Below are 18,618 nucleotides of genomic sequence, written 5' to 3' on the forward strand. Positions count from 1 at the left end.
TGATCTTATTGTCAGTAATAGTTTTTTTGTTTTTTTGACCAATCAGATCAGCTCCAAATAAGATCTAATGTGAAAATATCTGATGTGATTTGTAAGTCGCTCTGGATAAGAGCGTCTGCTAAATGACGTAAATGTAATGTAAATGTGATTGGTCAAAAGACCAATTAGTGGGAAGAAAAATCAGAATTGGGCTGCCTAAGTAAACACAGCCTAAGTTTCTCTATTTATCTCAGAGGAGGATGGGTGGGGGGGGGGGGGGGGGGGGGGGGTAGTTTGGATTGTGATATTACTCTCTCTGACCTACAAACACATTTTCCTAGAAAGAGTTTGGAAACCCTCACAGATAGCTCTACAATAGTGGCAAATGTCAAATATCTGCCTACTGAAGTGTCTACATGAGAGCTGATATGTTCCACCATTATAAACACATGCATGTACTTTATTTATAGCACTGTGTCTCCCTCTATCGGCCCTAATGGAGGAAACCCAACATAAGCACTGTAGAATGTTTCTATATGAATCAGAGTTGCTATAACACCATTTTGGGCCTAATCCTAATCCTCTGTCTCTAGCTAGCCCTTTAGGTAAGATAGAGTAAGCACAGAGGGTGTAGTTTGGGGAGGGGGTGGGGGATATTGTTTTTCTTGCACGGACCGCCCCATTCCAGCCCTCCGCCCACACAAGACCTTGGCACAACCGTTGCCACCCCACAATGCACCTGTGAATCAGGCCATCACCTGCTCACCCCCCTTGGGGTGGTTTGGGGTGACTGTCTGTTTACTGCCTCCCATTAGGGTAGCATAAAGGACCCCACCTCACAGCCCCCACATGTTAACTCACAAGCCAATTGATTGTGTTATGTATACAGGCAGGAGAAGCATGGACTGTCTGCATAACTGATGTAGACCTTTACCTGCTACCAATAGCTGACTGCAGAGAACAAGTAGCCTGGATGCAACCTTCTCCACATGGAAACCCTGGCCCTGAAATGCGAGAAAGGAAAGGGAAAGGGGAAAGGGGGATACCTAGTCAGTTGTACAACAAGGTTTTCACTGATTGGATTACCCTGACAATGAAGAAGATGATTGGCCATATTGTATGAATAATGACCTGCAAGGGGTTCTCCATGTTCAAATAAAATTGAAGCTAAAAATACTCTGATTTCATATTTGTGTATTTCTCTGTTTCAGACCATTTTGCCTATTTCAAGTGACATATCGTGCTAAGGACTGAATGTAAGTACAAAATTGGCCATAGGGTGGCAGTGTAGGATCTGAAGTCAAATAATGTGTGTGTGTGTGTGTTGTGTGTGTGTTTTTGTTTTTGTTTAACTATTCTTGTGGGTACCAGAAGGTTTACAGTTATGGTTACAATTAGGGTTAGGGTTAGAATTAAGGTTAGGGTTACGGTTAGAAGTTAGGGTTAGGTATTGTTTTAGAGTTAGGGTAAGGGGTTTGGAGTTAAGGTTAGGCTTAGGGTTAAGGTTAGGGTTATGGTTGGGTTAAGGTTAGGGTTAGGGGTAAAATAGGATTTTGGACGGGAATAAATTATTTGGTCCTCACAAGGATAGCTATACGAAACTGTGTGTGTGTGTGTCAAACCTGGGTTCAAATACTATTTCAAATATCTCAATTACTTTCACATACATTTCAAAGTAAGTATTCAGATATGTTTTATTTGAAAAGACAAGTAGTTGAATATTGGAATGTATTTCGAAATATACTTGGAAAGTATTGGCATGTATTTGAAAATACACAAATGCATTGACTCAAATAGACTCCCATGCATTGAACCCAGGTATTTGAAAATGGTATTTGAAATAAGTATTTGAAAATACTTTAAAATAGTAGGCTATTTATAGGAAATTATTTTAAAATATTTTCAAATACTATTTTCAAATACCAATAGAAGTAGTTGATTGATTTGGGCCAGATTATTTGAAAATACTCAAATATACAGAAAATAAGTATGTAAATAACAAATAATCAAATATACATGTATTTGAACCCAGGTCTGGTGTGTGTGTGTGTGTGTGTGTGTATCTTTGGTGTTTTGGGGAGTGTAACTTTACAAAGAAAGTTTGGAGTTTCCCAGCACCCACTGCTGTTCCAAGGAAACCCTATCTATCTGTCTCCTCTCACCTTATGTCTCTCTCAGTATACAGTACCTTCTAGTTTCAGAGAGCCCTGTTTATTTTCCTATCTAAGATAAAGAAGTTAATATTTAAGTATGAATGTCACTCAAAAGTTTTTTCTCTCTCTAGCTCTCACACGCGCACAAGAATGCCACTCAAAAGTGTTGCCCCACCCACACACACACACACACACACACACACACACATACACAGAGTAAAAAAACACAGAGAGAGTAGAGAGAGAGAGAGAGAGAGACAGAGAGTGAGAGAGATGTCACGTGCAGTCGTGTCCCCACAGTAAAGACGGAGGTATCTGAGTTCTCTCACGTTCTCTCCCTCATAATTTTTGCTTTCTTCCTGGGACGGGACGCACGCAACTCTAATTTATGTCAGTATTCCATGAACGGGAGAAGATGGTGTCCTCGCTCCGGGTGATGTGGAGGTTCAAGGATGGGGTGATTCTGTTCTGTACGCCGTTCCTTCTCCTCCCTCTGCCTCTACTGATCGGAACCACGGTATGCGCCAAATTTCTGGAATGGACTTATTCCAGGGATCTCCTCTTGACCCAATCTAGGCCTTTCTGCACCAAGAGTAGGCTATCTGAGTGATGATTTAAAATATTTCACTAGTAGCCTACTAGTATTCTATCGTCTTGTTAGATATTTCATTAATTATTCATTTGTACACCTGACGCATGCTGATTTTGGCTTAAACATTTATTCCTTTAGGCCTCCCCCCGCGCACGCACACACACACAAACAAACACACACACACATAGCTCCATTATGTTCAGTACACATTCCGTTCTCAGCATCAACAAAACTATTTTTCTTCTGTGGTATATTGGTGATCGCACAATTTAATGTGCATCCCGCCACCTACTGTGCGGGATGGAAACAGGATTCCCAAAAATGGAGAAAAAAAAACGACCAACCCAAAAAAACTACGAAACTATCACAAAAAAACTTTTTAAAAACTACATCAAACAACTTTTCTGTAAAAAAAATACAACAGATCTGATCCCTACACAGGCTCAAGGGGAACCTGGGAGGGCGGGTCTTTCGACGCCAGTAGCCCTTGCAAGTCTTCAGATGTAAAATCCTTAAGTCCTAAAAACGTTTCTGCCGCAGCCACAATAATGTCCAGTTTCTTAGACCTCTTTGAGACTTAGAATAATATGCCATTTTTTTTTTTATTTTTTTATTTTTTTTTTTCACCTTTATTTAACCAGGTAAGCCAGTTGAGAACAAGTTCTCATTTACAACTGCGACCTGGCCAAGATAAAGCAAAGCAGTGCGATAAAAAACAACAACACAGAGTTACATATGGGGTAAAACAAAACAAAGTCAAAAATACAACAGAAATAAATATATATACAGTGTGTGCAAATGTAGCAAGTTATGGAGGTAAGGCAATAAATAGGCTATAGTGCAAAATAATTACAATTAGTATTAACACTGGAATGATAGATGTGCAAGAGATGATGTGCAAATAGAGATACAGGGGTACAAATGAGCAAAATAAATAACAATATAGGGATGAGGTAGTTGGGCGGGCTAATTTCAGATGGGCTGTGTACAGGTGCAGTGATCGGAAAGGTGCTCTGACAACTGATGCTTAAAGTTAGTGAGGGAGATAAGTGTCTCCAGCTTCAGAGATTTTTGCAATTTGTTCCAGTCATTGGCAGCAGAGAACTGGAAGGAATGGCGGCCAAAGGAGGTGTTGGCTTTGGGGATGACCAGTGAGATATACCTGCTGGAGCGCATACTACGGGTGGGTGTTGCTATGGTGACCAATGAGCTAAGATAAGGCGGGGATTTGCCTAGCAGTGATTTATAGATGGCCTGGAGCCAGTGGGTTTGGCGACGAATATGTAGTGAGGACCAGCCAACAAGAGCGTACAGGTCACAGTGGTGGGTAGTATATGGGGCTTTGGAGACAAAACGGATGGCACTGTGATAGACTACATCCAATTTGCTGAGTAGAGTGTTGGAGGCTATTTTGTAAATGACATCGCCGAAGTCAAGGATCGGTAGGATAGTCAGCAAACGCATTTAGCAGACGCTTTTATCCAAAGCGACTTACAGTCATGTGTGCATACATTTTTACATATGGGTGGTCCCGGGGATTGAACCCACTACCCTGGCGTTACAAGCGCCATGCTCTACCAATTGAACTACAGAGGACTTGTGCCGTACAGTTTATAACTGTGGCAATGAATGCCACAAAATCCACCTTTTTAACACACAGGATATCTTTTGACTGGCAGCATACATGTACTACAGGCTGTGGTGCGTCCACTACCATATCTTCGCTAGCATCACTTGTTTTCTCAATTATTTTAATCGCCTCCGCATAGGAGATTCGATTGACCTAACTTTTGCCACCTCAATCTCCTTCACCCTTACAGAGCACTCCAGGAACTCGGGATCATGATCCCCACCACAATTGCAACACCGTCGTCCTTCTACACACCGTTCTTCAGTATACTCTGTCCGTCTGAACACACTTGAAACATGGCCAAATCCATTACAAGTCTTACACTGCAATGATTTGTGGACGAAAGCTCTTACAGCGTATCTTACATAACCAAGCTTCACATGCGTAGGTATTTGCTCTTTATCAAAAAACAAAAGGACCGACAGACTTTCTTCTTTTTCTCCATTCACCCAGCGGGTCAGACGCTGGGCACCAACCACACCAGGAATTTTCTTCTGGTATTCAACCTGAACATCCGTCGTCACCCCTGAGATGACTCCTTTGACGGGTGCTCTACTCCGAAGTTCAAAACACAAAACGTATGTTGTTCAGAATCTTTTGAGGCTCACTGCAATCCTCCTCTGTTCTTCAGAAATACAATAAATCAAAATAAGATCCCTCCTGGTCACTCTGACAGATTCCACTTTTCCCAGCGCATACTTCACCATTTCCAACACCTCAAACGGGTTTCCCACATATGCATCCTTACTCAACAAACGCATCCCAACAAGAAGTGATTCATTATCATTCATACAAGTATCCTCCACTCCAATTTTAGACAATTTCCTTTTTGTTCCAGTTTTCGCTACTACTGTTGTCCATTCAGAACATTCGTCTTTGCTCGACGCACTGCTTGATTCGAACTCAGCAGCCACTTCCGCCATCTTTTTCCTGAACCAGAACCAAAGTCCTCTCAACAAAACTCTCTCTATCCTCTATCTTGTTAAGTGTGTTCAGGTGCATTGGCCGCGCCCACTAATTGGCCACACCTGATCTTAATGAGTGCCTGTTTCCTTTGAAATAGGGTCTGTATGAATAGACTAAAATGAACAGCTTTGTATGAGGTAAAAAAAACATGACATGCAAGCTCCATCTTGGTGGTGCAGTGGACTAATTCCATGGCTAGGGAGCAGAAGAACATAGGGTTGAATCTCACTGATGCTAGGCCACAATAAAAAATAAATAATGTGTTTGCATGATTAATGCCTAAGCAAATACATTTACATGTGTTAAACTAAGCTAGCAGTGTTATTAAAAGTCATATTGAAACATGTTCTCAGAATGTTACTTAATTACCTTCAAATAACCTATAATTTCTGTTTTCAGAACGTTAATAAAACCTCCCAGGAAAACGTTCAGGGAACCATAGAAAAACATTCTCAGAACCTCCCTGCAACCTAAAAATGACAAAACAGGTGAAAATGTAACTTCCGTTCTCAGAAAGTTAAAAAGAATATCAGTTTTAAACCAATGGGAAACCAAAAACGTACGTTCCCAACAACTTCAAAGGAACCAAATGTGCTAGCTGGGAAGGGTTTTGGACCCTCACCCTGGTCATTTGACTTTTAAACTCATGGGTATGCTCAAAATGGCAGTCCTGACTTGAATGGGCACTTTCGTCTATGGATTCTATTTCTATGGATTCTATTTCTCTTTGCGCTGTCAGTGAATAGCTAAAGGCCTTTCGCAAATGTCTAAATACAATCGCAGGAAATACGTTTGGAAAGCAAATGCCTACTGCTGAAAAGAGAAGACTAATTGATCAGTAGAAGCTAAAAAAATCCCAACAACTCAGACAAACAGCACTGTATTTCAAAGTAGCTCAGGCCTATCTTGAGACCATTGCCCGAACGGTGAGAAGCCTAGGCTACGCATAATCATGCTATCTTCATCATTGGGTGAGTCAGTGCCACTGGAAAGTTGACTTAGTGGCCTACTGTAGCCTATAATATTGTTGTCGGGGTGGGTGGGGGTTGTCTTGGGGGAGGAGTGTATAATGCAAACGTCTAGCAACCCAAAGGTTGCATGTTCAAATCTCATCAAGGACAACTTTAGCATTTTAGCTAATTAGCAACTTTGCAACTACTTACTACTAATCCTAACCTTAACCCTAAACCTAACCCTAACCCTAACCCCTAGCCTAGCTAACATTAGCCACCTAGCAACGTTAGCGTTGGCCACCAGCAAATTGGAATTCGTAACATATCATACAAATTGTAATTTGTAACATATCATACGAAATGGATGATGGACATCCACAAATTAATACATACCATACTAAATGTAACATATCATACTAATGTCCCGGATTTCCGTTTACTATGTTACGTCTACCCCTGAGTCCAGCTTGCAGCTACCCTATTGTGGAAACTCTGGCTTTTGAGCTCAGCTGCCGCTCAGCTGCCAGATTCACCCGATCTAGGTGTGCTGGTCGTTCAACTGCAGATAACATGAGGACTATAGTGTTCAAACGTTTGTAATATAGAACAAATTAACTTCACACAGATATAGATAGAAAAAAAGCTTAAGTTAAATACATGCCATACAAAAAGTGCTGGTGCCAATTAAGCTACAAAAGATGCAAAAGAATATGTACCAATTTGGTTCAGTGTGTCATCATCAGTACTGATGACTCATGAGCACTGTCCGTTTGTGTTGATATAGTCAGTGATTCCCAGAAGTATCCACAGAGATATGTGGAATCTGAAACACATCCCAGATCCTACACTGACTGACCAGGTAACCCTGGCAACTGGATCTCAGGGGTCTCTGCAGCAGGTGCCATCCCCATGTAACGTTAGTAGAAGGCCCTGTGTCTTTAGCTAAATACATGAATCAGAAAAATACACATAGAAAAGACCCTTGATTTGGGAGAGAGTGTGTTATTGGCACCTGACCAGATTCTCGCCTGCTGTGGTGACAGACAGTAGACCAATTTGCGGTATTAGGCCTACTTAGTAACCTAGTGAGTGTGACCTAAAAGTCTAACCTGCCCCAAGAGTTCTTACCCTGTAATCTCAGTGTTTCAGTGCCAGGGCATTGAAGAGGGAGGAAACATTTCCTTGTCACACAATAGGGTGTTGAAGTTCAAGTTTACATTACTTGAGCTCCATAAATTCACATCGCAGCTCAATGTTTATACAATGACACCACCAGACACAGAGAACACTGTGTGTTCATGTGCTTCAGTTATTTCGTGTGTGTGTGTTTGTGTCCTTTTGACCTTTAGAATATTTGGGTTCTCTGTACTTCTATATGGATCTAAATAAAGTATTGTAATTGTGTGTGTTGCAGGAGGCAAAATGTGCCTATGTGATAGCCCTGATGGCAGTGTACTGGTGTACTGAGGTACTGCCACTAGCTGTGACTGCTCTCCTGCCCGCTGTCCTCTTCCCTGTGTTTGGCATTATGGAGTCCAAGCAGGTACGCTTCCCTCAGACACTCACACACACACACAAAGACAATCTCTCACGTGTGTGCGTGTGTGTGTGTACAGATGTAAGATCTTAATTTGATCACCCTGATGCAGGAGAACTTGTAGTGTGTGTGAGGTCTAAAAAGGCTTCTGAAGTTTCTAATTTCCACTTTGAAATTACAGACTTGATTTTCCCTTACCAAAAATGTACACTACATGACCAAAAGTATGTGGACACCTGCTCGTCGAACATCTCATTCCAAAATCATCAAATCAAATCAAATGTTATTTGTCACATGTGCCAAATACAACAGGTGTAGACATTACAGTGAAATGCTTACTTACAAGCCCTTAACAAACAATGCAGTTTTTTAAATATAAAAATTTTAATGGCAAATAATTAAAGAGCAGCAGCAAAATAAAATAAGAGTAGGGACGTTATATACAGGGGGTACCGGTACGGAGTTGGTCCTCCCTTTGCTGTTAGAACAGCCTCCACTCTTCTGGGAAGGCTTTCCACTAGATGTTGGAACATTGCTGCGGGGACTTGCTTCCATTCAGCCACAAGAGCATTAGTAAGGTCGGGCACTGATGTTGAGCGATTAGGCCTGGCTCGCAGTCGGCGTTCCATGGGGTTGAATGGGGTTGAAGTCAGGGCTCTGTGCAGGTCAGTCAAGTTCTTCCACACCGATCTCAACAAACCATTTCTGTATGGACGGGGGCATTGTCATGCTGAAACAGGAAAGGGCCTTCCCGAAACTGTTGCCACAAAGTTGGAAGCACAGAATCGTCTAGAATGTCAATGTATGATGTAGCATTAAGATTTCCCTTCACTGGAACTAAGGGGCCTAGCCCGAACCATGAAAAACAGCCCCAGACTATTATTCCTCCACCAAATCTTACAGTTGGCACTATGCATTGGGGCAGATAGCATTTTCCTGGTATTCGCCAAACCCAGATTCGTCTGTCGTACTGCCAGATGGTGAAGCGTGATTCATCACTCCAGATAACGAATTTCCACTGCTCCAGTGTCCAATAGCGGCGAGCTTTACACCACTCCAGCCAACGCTTGGCATTGTGCATGGTGACCTTAGGCTTGTGTGCGGCTGCTTGGCCATGGAAACCCATTTCATGAAGCTTCCAACGAATAATTATTGTGCTGACGTTTCTTCCAGAGGCAGTTTGGAACTCGGTAGTGAGTGTTGCAACGGAGGACAGACAATTGAGCTTGTGTGGCCTACCATTTTGCAGCTGAGCCGTTGTTGCTCCTAGACGTTTCCACTTCACAATAACAGCACATACAGTTGACCGGGGCAGAAATTTGACGAACTGACTTGTTGGAAAGGTGTTATCCTATGACGGTGCCACATTGAAAGTCACTGAGCTCTTCCGTAAGGCCATTCTACTGCCAATGTTTGTTTATGGAGATTGCATGGCTGTGTGGTCGATTTCAAAAACCCGTCAGCAACGGGTGTGGCTGAAATAGCCGAATCCACTAATTTGAAAAGGTGTCCACATACTTTTGTATATAATGTATCAACCCCTACAAACATTTCCATTCATTATAATCCAAATAATAATTCACATTTCCTGTTGAGAGATTATTTTCCTGCTGTAGCAAACTGGCTGAAATTAAAATCCTACATCTGTATCAGGTGTGTATGCAGTACCTGAAGGACACCAACATGCTGTTTGTGGGCGGTCTGATGGTGGCTGTTGCCGTGGAGACATGGAACCTTCACAAGCGCATCGCCCTCAGGGTTCTACTCGTTGTGGGGGTGAGGCCTGCCCTGTGAGTAGCTAGTCACAGGTGTCTATCTTTATCCATTTTTCAGGTATCAAAACAGGATTGTCTGCAAAATTCAAGACCATGTAAGCCCACTGAGCTAAAGCCTAGCATTATTTCCTCCTTCTCCACTTCCTCTTTTCTCTCTCTGATACACCCTCCCCTCCCTGCTGTCCCCGCCAGTCTGATGCTAGGGTTCATGGGTGTGACAGCGTTCCTGTCCATGTGGATCAGTAACACAGCCACCACAGCTATGATGGTCCCCATTGTCCAGGCTGTCCTGGAGCAGCTCAACAGCCCACGAAAGGGGGAGAACCCCCTGCCCTTCCCCCAGAGCCAGGAGAATGGTATGACTCCTGAGGAAAAACTGGAGAACAGTTCAAACCCACAGGACAAACTTATCATCCAGGACGATCACATTCCACTGGAGAAACCAGCCACAGAGGATAAACTGGACTCCCCAGACAAACCAGTTCCTCAGGACAACTCTCTGACTGATGGGAAGCCAGGTGAGGGGCACTGGGCTGGGGCAGAGGTCAGGGCAGGGGGCTAGGTGAGACTGGAATACTGCCTTCTCACCAACACACCATAACACAGTTACAGTGAGAGAAAAAAGTATTTGATCCCCTGCTGATTTTGTACGTTTGCCCACTGACAAAGAAATTATCAGTCTATAATTTTAATGGTAGGTTTATTTGAACAGTGAGAGACAGAATAACAACAACAAAAATCCATAAAAACGCATGTCAAAAATGTTATAAATTGATTTGCATTTTAATGAGGGAAATAAGTATTTGACCCCTCTGCAAAATATGACTTAGTACTTGGTGGCAAAACCCTTGTTGGCAATCACAGAGGTCAGAAATTTCTTGTAGTTGGCCACCAGGTTTACACACATCTCAGGAGGGATTTTGTCCCACTCCTCTTTGCAAGTCATTAAGGTTTCGAGGCTGACGTTTGGCAACTCGAACCTTCAGCTCCCTCCACAGATTTTCTATGGGATTAAGGTCTGGAGACTGGCTAGGCCACTCCAGGACCTTAATGTGCTTCTTCTTGAGCCACTCCTTTGTTGCCTTGGCCATGTGTTTTGGGTCATTGTCATGCTGGAATACCCATCCACGACCCATTTTCAATGCCCTTGCTGAGGGAAGGAGGTTCTCACCCAAGATTTGATGGTACATGGCCCCGTCCATCGTCCCTTTGATGCAGTGAAGTTGTCCTGTCCCCTTAGCAGAAAAACACCCCCAAAGCATTATGTTTCCACCTCCATGTTTGACGGTGGGGATGGTGTTCTTGGGGTCATAGGCAGCATTCCTCCTCCTCCAAACACGGTGAGTTGAGTTGATGCCAAAGAGCTCGATTTTGGTCTCATCTGACCACAACACTTTCACCCAGTTCTCCTCTGAATCATTCAGATGTTCATTGGCAAACTTCAGACGGGCCTGTATATGTGCTTTCTTGAGCAGGGGAACCTTGCGGGCGCTGCAGGATTTCAGTCCTTCATGGCGTAGTGTGTTACCAATTGTTTTCTTGGTGACAATGGTCCCAGCTGCCTTGAGATCATTGACAAGATCCTCCCTTGTAGTTCTGGGCTGATTCCTCACCGTTCTCATAATCATTGCAACTCCACAAGGTGAGATCTTGCATGGAGCCCCAGGCCGAGGGAGATTGACAGTTATTTTGTGTTTCTTCCATTTGCGAATAATCGCACCAACTGTTGTCACCTTCTCACCAAGCTGCTTGGTGATGGTCTTGTAGCCCATTCCAGCCTTGTGTAGGTCTACAATCTTGTCCCTGACATCCTTGGAGAGCTCTTTGGTTTTGGCCAATGTGGAGAGTTTGGAATCTGATTGATTGATTGCTTCTGTGGACAGGTGTCTTTTATACAGGTAACAAGCTGAGATTAGGAGCACTCCCTTTAAGAGTGTGCTCCTAATCTCAGCTCGTTACCTGTATAAAAGACACCTGGGAGCCAGAAATCTTTCTGATTGAGAGGGGGTCAAATACTTATTTCCCTCATTAAAATGCAAATCAATTTATAACATTTTTGACATGCGTTTTTCTGGAATTTTTTGTTGTTAATCTGTCTCTCACTGTTCAAATAAACCTACTATTAAAATTATAGACTGATCATTTATTTGTCAGTGGGCAAACGTACAAAATCAGCAGGGGTTCAAATACTTTTTTCACTCACTGTACATGTACATGGCGATTTCAGACAAATATAGACAAAGGCTGTATGTCTATAGGCAACAGGCAAACTATAGCCTGCCTAGCTAACAACTTTGGCTGTGACCTCTTGGTAGTCCTGATTCCCAAACTTCTCTAATATATAGTGGTATTGTCTCCCCCTTCCTCTCTGTATACAGTGGTAGTGTCTATGGTCTTGAAGGAGGGGACTGAAGCAGAGGAGCAGGTTGGGGAGGATGAGGAGGAGAAGGAGAGGATGAAGATGTGTAAAGGCTTGATGTTGTGTGTGTGTTACGCTGCCAGCATCGGAGGCACTGCCACTCTCACTGGCACCGGACCCAACCTCGTCCTCACAGGGCAGATGAGCCAGTATGTACCACACACACACACATACACACACAGCGTATGTACCTCTCACAGACACACACCTCACAAATGTTAGTGTATATCCCATTATATAAATATAGATATGGGTGTCCGAATATATCGTGTTGATCAACTGACATTTGACGTTTTACATTTTTGAGAAGTGATGTTCTTAACAGAAACCCACTGTCAGACTCTTCCCTCAGAACGGTAACGTGATTAACTTTGCCTCGTGGTTCGCCTTTGCCTTCCCCACCATGCTGCTGATGCTGACGCTGGCCTGGCTCTGGCTCCAGGTCGTCTTCATCGGCTTCGAGTGAGTGACCTGGCCAGAGCATCACAGTGTATTACTTTAACTCTATTCTCTCCTCTCTCTCAGTTCAACCATGACATGATATTTGTAAAGGTTTGCATGGGTAAAATAGGGGAAATGTCTCTCTCACTCACTCTGCTTCTTATCTGACCTATTAGTGTAAATAATCTCTCTCAGTCTGTCTTTCTCTCTCTTTTGCTCCTCCACTCATTTCTCTCCTCTTTCTCTCCAGTCTGAAGCGTACGTGGGGCTGTGGTGCTGTGCAGTCAGAGAAAGAACATGCAGTGTATGATTTGATCCGTGAGGAGCATCGTCGTCTGGGGCCCATGTCCTATGGGGAGTTGAGTGTCCTGGGGCTCTTCATCCTGCTGGTGGTGCTGTGGTTCACACGAAGCCCAGGCTTTATCAACGGATGGGCAACCCACATCTTCAACACCAAGGCCGAGTATGTAATACACACCACACACTGAAATACTGGACACACCATACATACTCAACCACACAGACACACACACTAAACACTAGCAGGTGGAAATATACAGACACATGCACAGTAACACAAGCCTGATCTGAAGGATAGGTTATCTGAGTTGTCTTTAGACCTTTCTGTTAGAACAAGTGTCAGGACACGGGGAACAGGAGAAAACAAACACAGACGGACAAAACGTGTTGTTCAGACAGTAAACCGTCTGTGTTGCACCAATAAACATGTTCTGAACTTTGACACACAGAAACACAAACTTGTGCACGTACACACGCTCTCACCAGCACACACAAAGACTCACATAGGCACATGCACACACAGAGTCTGGGAAACATGATCTCACTAGAGTGAATGAGAGAGAAAGCACACTTCTTTATAACAAACAGATCGATGGGCAGGAGAGGCACACACTGCGTTCTCTCTTATCTGGTCATGTGACCTCCCTATCACAGAGGGCATATATGACGTCTGTCAATCTATGAATGGGCACATCACCATGGAAACAGGTGTTGATTATAACAGAATCCTGGATCAAACTGGGGCTAAGGTCATCAAACATGCTCTGTCCGTTACGTCAATCCATTCTTTATTTGTATTTGTATTTGTATTTGTAGTTATTAAGGATCCCCATTAGCTACTGTCAAGGCAGCAGCTACTCTTCCTAGGGTCCAGCAACATTAAGGCAGTTATTTACAATTACAAATATTACATGACATTACATTTCATAACACTTTTTTCACAACACATTAAGTGTGTGCCCTCAGGCCACTATTCTACTACCACATATCTACAATACAAAATCTATGCATACGTGTGTGTGTAGAGTGCGTGTGTTAGCATGTGTATATGTATGAGTGTGTCTGTGCCTGTGTGTGTCTCTTCACAATCCCCGTGTTGAAGAGGTTGAGAACCTCATGGAATTATTGCTTGGTCATTCTACGAATTTGGTGCCTTTTGAGAAGTGTAACGTGGTCAACATTTTTTGGGATTTCACCTGATTTTAACATTCTGTCATAAAGAGCACATGTTCAACTTCATAAAAACAAATTTTCCCATCTCAAGAGGATCTTTTGTTGTTGTAAATGACTGTAGTAAGTGCCTATTAAGTGCCAAATAAAGTAGCAGCGTTGACCATAACAAGGTTGATGATTTCTTCTTAAATCAGCCATAAATCCCCTTGTGACAGTGGAAATGGAAGCTTCACACTGGGCACACACTGGTTGAGTCAACGTTCTTTTCACGTCATTTCAAAGAAATTACATTGAACCAACGTGGAATAGATGTTAAATTGATGTCTTGCAACAGGGAGTGGCAATTGAATGCAAGCTTCAAATTATTATTTTTTTGCCTGTCTATCTATGGTTAACAGGGTTGACGTGTTATGCTTGAGCCGCTCAGTTTTCCACCAAAAAACACCAGAAAATTGCCAGAAAAAGTAGAACCAGCTCACCTACTTTTGATCGATGATTTGACTATTATGTGTTCAATGTTTCTTTCAAAAAATATATTTAAAAAGGAATATCAGTTCACGTAATATGGTTGACAAAATGAGGGACAGATCACATGGAATAAATAATGATCTTCAGAAATGACTTTGTCAAAGCAACAAAATAACTAGGGCTTAACAATGATGGTGAAACTTGGAGACATGTTGGGATTAAATGGGTTAAAATCTTCCTAGAAGTGACACAGGGTTGACGGAGGGCCCGGAGGGCCCGGAGGTCTAAGGGCCCGGAGCTGGGTTTCTACTAAGCTAACATATGGAGTGAAAAAAATGCTGTACAATGATGAAAATATTACTAAAACATTGAAAACTTCATAAGGAAACAAATACTGTACTCACAGTTCTTGCATTCACACACAGTAAAGGATAAAACTTAGAAAAGTTAATGTTAGAAAACCGGAGATTCTCTGCAGAGCCACAAACTATAATTTCATGGGTTTAATTAAGAAAACAGTTATAATAGGATACGGATTGGGGTGACACAAAATCCTACAATAGGGTTGCCAATAGGAAAAAAGTAGTCCAATAGGAACCCAATAAGATTCTGATAGAGGTGACACAAAATCCTATAGGACTGTGAGAAACCTATAGGATCCAATATGATTACTTTTGATTTCCAATAGGAAAAAAGTAGTCCCAACAGGAACCCAATAGGATTCTGATAGAGGTGACACAAAATATTATAAGATTGTGAGAATCCTACAGGATTCTGTTGGAAAAATCACAAATCCTATAGGATTGTTTTACTAGGGCCTTCCCTTCTAACCTCCAACCTCTCCCCTCTACAGGTTTGTGACTGATGCCACAGTGGCAGTGTTTGTTGCCGTGCTGCTGTTCGTCTTGCCCTCTGAGCCCCCCCGCTACCTCTGCTTCTGGAGAATACAGAGCTTTGACACAGGTGAAATACACCCACACACACATACACACACTCACACTGTAGACACTGCTTGACATGTGCGTGCCCCCCTCCCCTCAGAGCCCCCCCGCGGCCCCACCCCTGCCCTACTGAGCTGGCAGGTGGCCCAGAGGAAGATGCCCTGGAGCATTGTACTGCTGCTAGGAGGAGGCTTCGCTCTGGCTAAGGGCAGCGAGGTGTGTTTATGTGTGTAACCTTGAGTGTGTGTGTGCATTTGTGCATGCTTGCGTGCATGCATGGGTCCGTACATGTGTATAAGCTTGAATGTGTGTGTATCCATCTAGGTGTCTGGTCTGTCGCGGTGGCTGGGTGATCAGATGATACCTCTCTGCTCCATCCCTCCCTGGGCCATCGCAGTCACCCTCTGTCTCCTCATCGCCATCTTCACTGAGTGTGCCAGCAATGTGGCTACCGCTACACTCTTCCTGCCCATCCTAGCCTCCATGGTACACCCACCCACCCACACTCAACCAACCACACACAAACACTTCTCTCTCTCCCCCTCGCTCGCTCTCACACACACAAACACACTCGATTGCTCTCTCAATCTGGGATCAAGTTTCCTTTTGATAGAATTGGAATGTACTGAGTAGAGCCGGTCAATATGGGATCTGAGCCAGGCCTACTACTGAAGAGTCTCTCAGAGAGCGAGAGAGAGGGAGAGAGAGAATGTATGAATGAAATAGATAAGCAAATAGCAAGAGAGGACAGAGAGAAAGAGCTGAATGAGTGAAAAAGTCAACTCAGAGAGAGAGAAGAGAGAGATAGAGAGAGAGGTTATTTACACTAATAGGTCACATTAGAGGCCAGACATTGAGAATGTAGCAGCACTGTGTGTAGAGCTCTCAGCTCTGTTCATTCAGTGAAGAGAATCTTTGATAATTGAGCCAACACAGAGCCACACACACTTTCATTCATCCTATTCACATCCACATTGCAGGATAGTAGGCTACTACTTGCATGCGCACGTCCATACATACGTATGTGCTGGCTAATATGTGTGTTCTATTGCAGTCCCAGTCCATAGGAGTGAACCCACTGTATGTGATGGCACCCTGTACCCTCAGTGCCTCCTTTGCCTTCATGCTGCCTGTGGCCACGCCTCCTAACGCCATTGTGTTCTCTTATGGATACCTGAAGGTGTCAGATATGGTGAGAGCCCCACTTTTGACCTCGGCTACTATAGGTACCTATTATACAGTAGGCAGTATGTATAATAAGGTAATGTATGTTGGCATATATTTCACCCTGCCACCCCACCCCAAACCTAAACCCCCTCCTCGCACCATATTCTTTATCCACCTTCACCACCATCCCCTCAACCTACCACCAACTCAACTTTACCCCCCTTTCTCTTCTCCAGGCTAAGACAGGTATAGTGATGAACATCCTTGGGATCCTGTGCATCACTCTGGCCATTAACAGCTGGGGTAGAGCCATTTTCAACCTGGACACGTTCCCCTCCTGGGCCAACACCACCGCTACCATCACCACAGGAGGATGAGGGGGGAAAATGACCCTCAAAAACACCATCATACGCCCCTGTACTGCAATACCACTGCTACCGATGCCAAAAGGGGGATGAGGGGGAGGAGGAAGGGGGAGTATTATCAAAAGACCACTGATCTTCCTCCAACAGCACTACAAGCCTCGCTGGGGCAACAGAGGGCTGGCCATGGGAACACTGGCTACTCTGATCTGGTACACACACACACACACACACACACACACACACACACACACACACACACACACACACACACACACACACTGAGACAGTTTCCAGCTGTGCCACCACCATACTGGTTTATTATCAGTGTATTTGATACTTATTTGATACAGTTATTATTGTTATTATTATATTATATGGTAATGAGCCTAGACAGGAGCCTTAGAGAACTGGGATGATAAATAACTTGTAAAAGCCTAGACATGCTGTAATACTGTAACTTACTGTATATTTGTATTAGTGACAATATTGTTATATCAATTTATATCATATAAATATATTATGTTACACAAGATTATGATAAATGCTTTTCAGTAAGTGTAATAACCAGAACAATTTAGCCAAAAACCTGGTTGCCTCTGCCAGGAAGCTGACACTTCGCCACAAGTGGATAATCTTCCAGCAAGACAATAACCCCAAGCACACATCAAAATCCACAAAGAAATTGTTAATTGACCACAAAATCTACATTTTGCAATGGCCATTTCAGTCTCCAGACTTGAACCCATTGAAAACCTGGGGTTTGAAAAAAAAAGAAGAAAAAAAAGAAAAGAATGTATGCACTCACTAACTGTAAGTCGCTCTGGATAAGAGCGTCTGCTAAATGACTAAAATGTAAATGTAATGTAAATGTTTGAATTGAAGAGGGCAGTCCATAAGCGCAGATGAAGGATATAAATGTAGCATACAATATAGCTCAGTATTTGTGTTATATATTGTATACAGTATTTTTTGCTCATCTTTATCAAGAGTACAAATAATTATGGACCCCACTGTATGCATTACTACGACATACACAAATCTCATTTGGATAAGAATTATTAGACAAATGTTTTGAAACCTAGTAGGTCTTTTTTAAGTTAGTGAAGAACAGCACAACAGTAACTTATTTTTACTGTCTCGAAGACAAAGCCCCCCCCCCCCCCCCCCCCGCCCCACCAACGCCAAAAGATAAATGACTTATCTATTCACTCAAGTCTGAGAACATGACTGACTACAAAAAAAAACTGTGTCGATCTCATACTGACAGCCTTCAGTCAAATAATCTCAAAAGTGTATTTCATCTTTCCCCTCTTAGTTAAGTTATTGGATGCTTTGGTTTAATTATTTTTTTAAACATGTTTTATAATTCAGAGGATTGTGAGAACAGGAGGGTGCATTGAACTATGGCCCTGTCTGTCTGGGGCAGGTACAACTGTGGGAACACAGTGACATTTCAGCTCAGCAGGGGGCCAGAGGCAAGAGCATTATAGCCCTGATAGTATCAATCACCAATCAAGCTAAATCAACATATAACCTGGACCCCAGGATGATAAATGCTGCCTTATTTCCATGATACATATGTCTACACGCCGAGGCATCATGCCCATAGGGGCACAGGGGCACATGCCCCCTCAGATTTGATCTGTTAAAAAAATTAATGTAAAACATTTATTTTAGTTGTTGTTTCTCTGTAATACTACTAGCCAACTAGCAATTTTATGAAGTTGGCTTTAGCTATCCCAGATAGGTTCCCAATCTC

The 18,618-nt window shown here is 43.0% G+C and overlaps 1 protein-coding gene across 1 annotated transcript; it reads left to right on the forward strand.

Annotated features, from left to right (window-relative positions):
• Positions 1-2,380: 2,380 nt before the first annotated feature.
• LOC311136574 (Na(+)/citrate cotransporter-like) lies at positions 2,381-17,791 on the forward strand. Its single transcript, XM_084170761.1, has 12 exons — positions 2,381-2,649; positions 7,688-7,816; positions 9,464-9,600; positions 9,778-10,103; positions 11,964-12,153; positions 12,344-12,466; positions 12,696-12,908; positions 15,240-15,349; positions 15,428-15,543; positions 15,652-15,813; positions 16,382-16,519; positions 16,731-17,791. The coding sequence occupies exons 1-12, from the start codon at positions 2,521-2,523 to the stop codon at positions 16,869-16,871; spliced, it is 1,914 nt and encodes a 637-aa protein (XP_084026887.1). The 5' UTR covers positions 2,381-2,520; the 3' UTR covers positions 16,872-17,791.
• Positions 17,792-18,618: the final 827 nt, after the last annotated feature.

This window comes from Coregonus lavaretus, assembly GCF_964263955.1.
Source record: "Coregonus lavaretus genome assembly, chromosome: 10".
NCBI classification, from domain to species: domain Eukaryota; kingdom Metazoa; phylum Chordata; class Actinopteri; order Salmoniformes; family Salmonidae; genus Coregonus; species Coregonus lavaretus.

Excerpts from the sequence above, each read along its gene's own strand:
- LOC311136574 (XM_084170761.1), top strand. The coding sequence starts at position 2,521 with ATGTCAGTATTCCATGAACGGGAGAAGATGGTGTCCTCGCTCCGGGTG. Across the intron at positions 9,601-9,777 it reads GTGGGGGTGAGGCCTGCCCT|TCTGATGCTAGGGTTCATGG; the intron begins GTGAGTAGCTAG and ends TGTCCCCGCCAG. Across the intron at positions 12,467-12,695 it reads GTCGTCTTCATCGGCTTCGA|TCTGAAGCGTACGTGGGGCT; the intron begins GTGAGTGACCTG and ends CTTTCTCTCCAG.